The following is a 2,145-nucleotide window of genomic DNA, read 5'->3' as shown; positions in this document are numbered from 1 at the left end:
CTGTCCTGCTACATATTCATCGCTATACCCTCTCAGTCACGCGCAGCACATATCATTATTCGTCTCTACATGCTGTCTGTAATGTTTGTGGCTGTCCTTAGGGTTGATGGAGCACGCGTTAAAGCGCGAGGGTCCCTCGCAGGTGTACACCTTGTCCGTCGCGAGCGGCTGGCTGAAGTCGATGGTGTCTTTCGGCTGCGGCGTCATTGTGCAGCGCGGCGTGGTGCGGGCGTGCGCTGTTGGGTGTGTGCGTGCGCTGGTTTTGGCTCTGGGCCGTGCAGCGCGTCCATCCGTGTGTCCAGACGAAGCTGTCCGGAGAGTGCGAGCGGCGCGCAACGGCATTCAGTCGGCGCTGGCTCGCGTTCCGCGCCCGTAGAGCCAGGATCGACCCAGTGGGGGGAACAGCAAGCTTGAGCACGCGGCCATCAGCCACCGGCGTTCGCCCGGGCGGGGCAGGGCGGGCACCTGCGGTATCTGGCTGGCAGACACGCAGAAGGGCGCTCAGTGCGAGATTGGAAGAATAGACGAGGATTCTGACTCACCTGCCGCCCTTGTTCCAGCATCCGACCCTACTACTCAGACTTGAGTTCTCCCAGGGTGCCCGACTGCAGATCTCTCGCCAGGTCGAGCGCCGAAGTTATACCCGAAGCTCGCGCGGCCAGCCGATAATGTCGAGCGTTGCATGGCCGAGCCAAGGATAACGTTCACCTGTGCGAACGCGCCGCCGTTCTGGAATATCTCCACAAGCCAGCAGTCCCACGGCTGGATCAACTTGTCTGTGAAGATCTCCGTCAGATCGCGGGTCTGTGCGAGACTAAGGCGGGGTTCAGTACACGGCGCTGGGCAACAGTCGGCTGGGGCAGATGGTATCAAGGAGGTATAACGCACCTGGTTCTGCGGCGGTGAAGAAGGGAGGAGCGGGAGCGCGGAAACGGGTTGCTTCGCCGCCGCGCGGCCGTGGTCATAAAATGCGCCAGCCGAAAAATGCCCTTCTTGATCTTGATGCGCTCGCGCACTGGGCCTGCATGTGCTGCACAGAGCGCGCCGCGCATGCCGAGCGTTGCAGAGGTCACCATCGGCGGCTTCGTCAGCAAGGCGGGGTATGGCAGCTCGTACGACGTGCGCGTGTAAGAGGACAGTAGAGGCGCAGGGCCTGATCGAAGGAAAGCGGCACGAGAGGTAGCTCACAGCCTTTAAAGCCTGCGCAGCCGATTGTTCGCTTCTGTGGTCGGAGCTCCATGTAGAAAGCTTGTGGGTGCCGTCGCTGCGCGTGCCCAAGGAGTGGTGCAGGACTTTGCGAGCGACGTGCTGACACTGCCAGGACTACATGCACGGGTTGTCGTACGGCGTCGACCTCGTCGCCATTGAGAAAAGCTTACAGACGTTCAGACAGACACCTGGTGCCGAGCATGAGCGCGGCCGGTACGTACGCCACGGCCTCATCGCGGTATCACGATGGTGGGGCGGAACAGACATCAAGAAGGGCAGGGACCACGAGCAGCTCGGCGGGAAGTTTGTGCTGGGATCTGGGTGTGTTTGTCTTGGTCTGGATAGTCAGGGGAAGGCGTGGGGCGATATCTTTGCATGGACATGACACGATAAGCATACGGAGATGGTACAGGAGCTAGTGACATACCTTTGCCCTCTAGCCAGACAGGTCCCACAGCGTCTCCGCTTCATTGATACCGTGTCTCTGCTTGATTGACATTAAGTTGGAAAGTTCTTGAAGGCTGTACCATCAGTGTTACGGCTGCGATAGAAGGTAGTTGCGGTAGGGAGATAAATGAGTGACGAGAGGCACTGGTCGAGATACCACTTTTGGACGATGAGAAGCGCCCAAGAATCGGACGGCTTTCCAGCAGCATAGCGGGAGGGGGGTAATTCTCTAAGCATAAAGGAAGATATATAACTGATATAGATACCTTCAAGTACATCAGACTCAAAAATCGTGCGACGCTCGTGGGTTTTGGGCATGTAAACACGACATTCTTCGTACCTTGCACTTAGACGCGGAACACGCTAACAGCAGCGCGTCGGGTATCGCATCAGGTAGCGCGTCGAATAACGCGTCGAGTAGCGTGTTTGGTTTGTTTGAGACGCGATCTTGTTCACTTTTTTTCACTTTTGTGCTACACTTCTACATTT

At 57.8% G+C, this 2,145-nt stretch overlaps 1 protein-coding gene across 1 annotated transcript; it reads right to left on the bottom strand.

The window, feature by feature from the left end:
* Positions 1–118: 118 nt before the first annotated feature.
* Positions 119–1,076, bottom strand: PHACADRAFT_203317 (uncharacterized protein; the record flags this gene model as incomplete). The annotated part of the gene is made up of 4 exons (XM_007403335.1): positions 119–478; positions 543–569; positions 607–814; positions 889–1,076. The coding sequence occupies 4 exons, from the start codon at positions 1,074–1,076 to the stop codon at positions 119–121; spliced, it is 783 nt and encodes a 260-aa protein (XP_007403397.1).
* Between the last annotated feature and the right edge of the window lie 1,069 nt (positions 1,077–2,145).

The sequence above is a fragment of the Phanerochaete carnosa genome (assembly GCF_000300595.1).
Source record: "Phanerochaete carnosa HHB-10118-sp unplaced genomic scaffold PHACAscaffold_1033, whole genome shotgun sequence".
Taxonomy (NCBI): Eukaryota; Fungi; Basidiomycota; class Agaricomycetes; order Polyporales; family Phanerochaetaceae; genus Phanerochaete; species Phanerochaete carnosa.
This window is presented reverse-complemented; position numbering and strand designations above follow the sequence as displayed.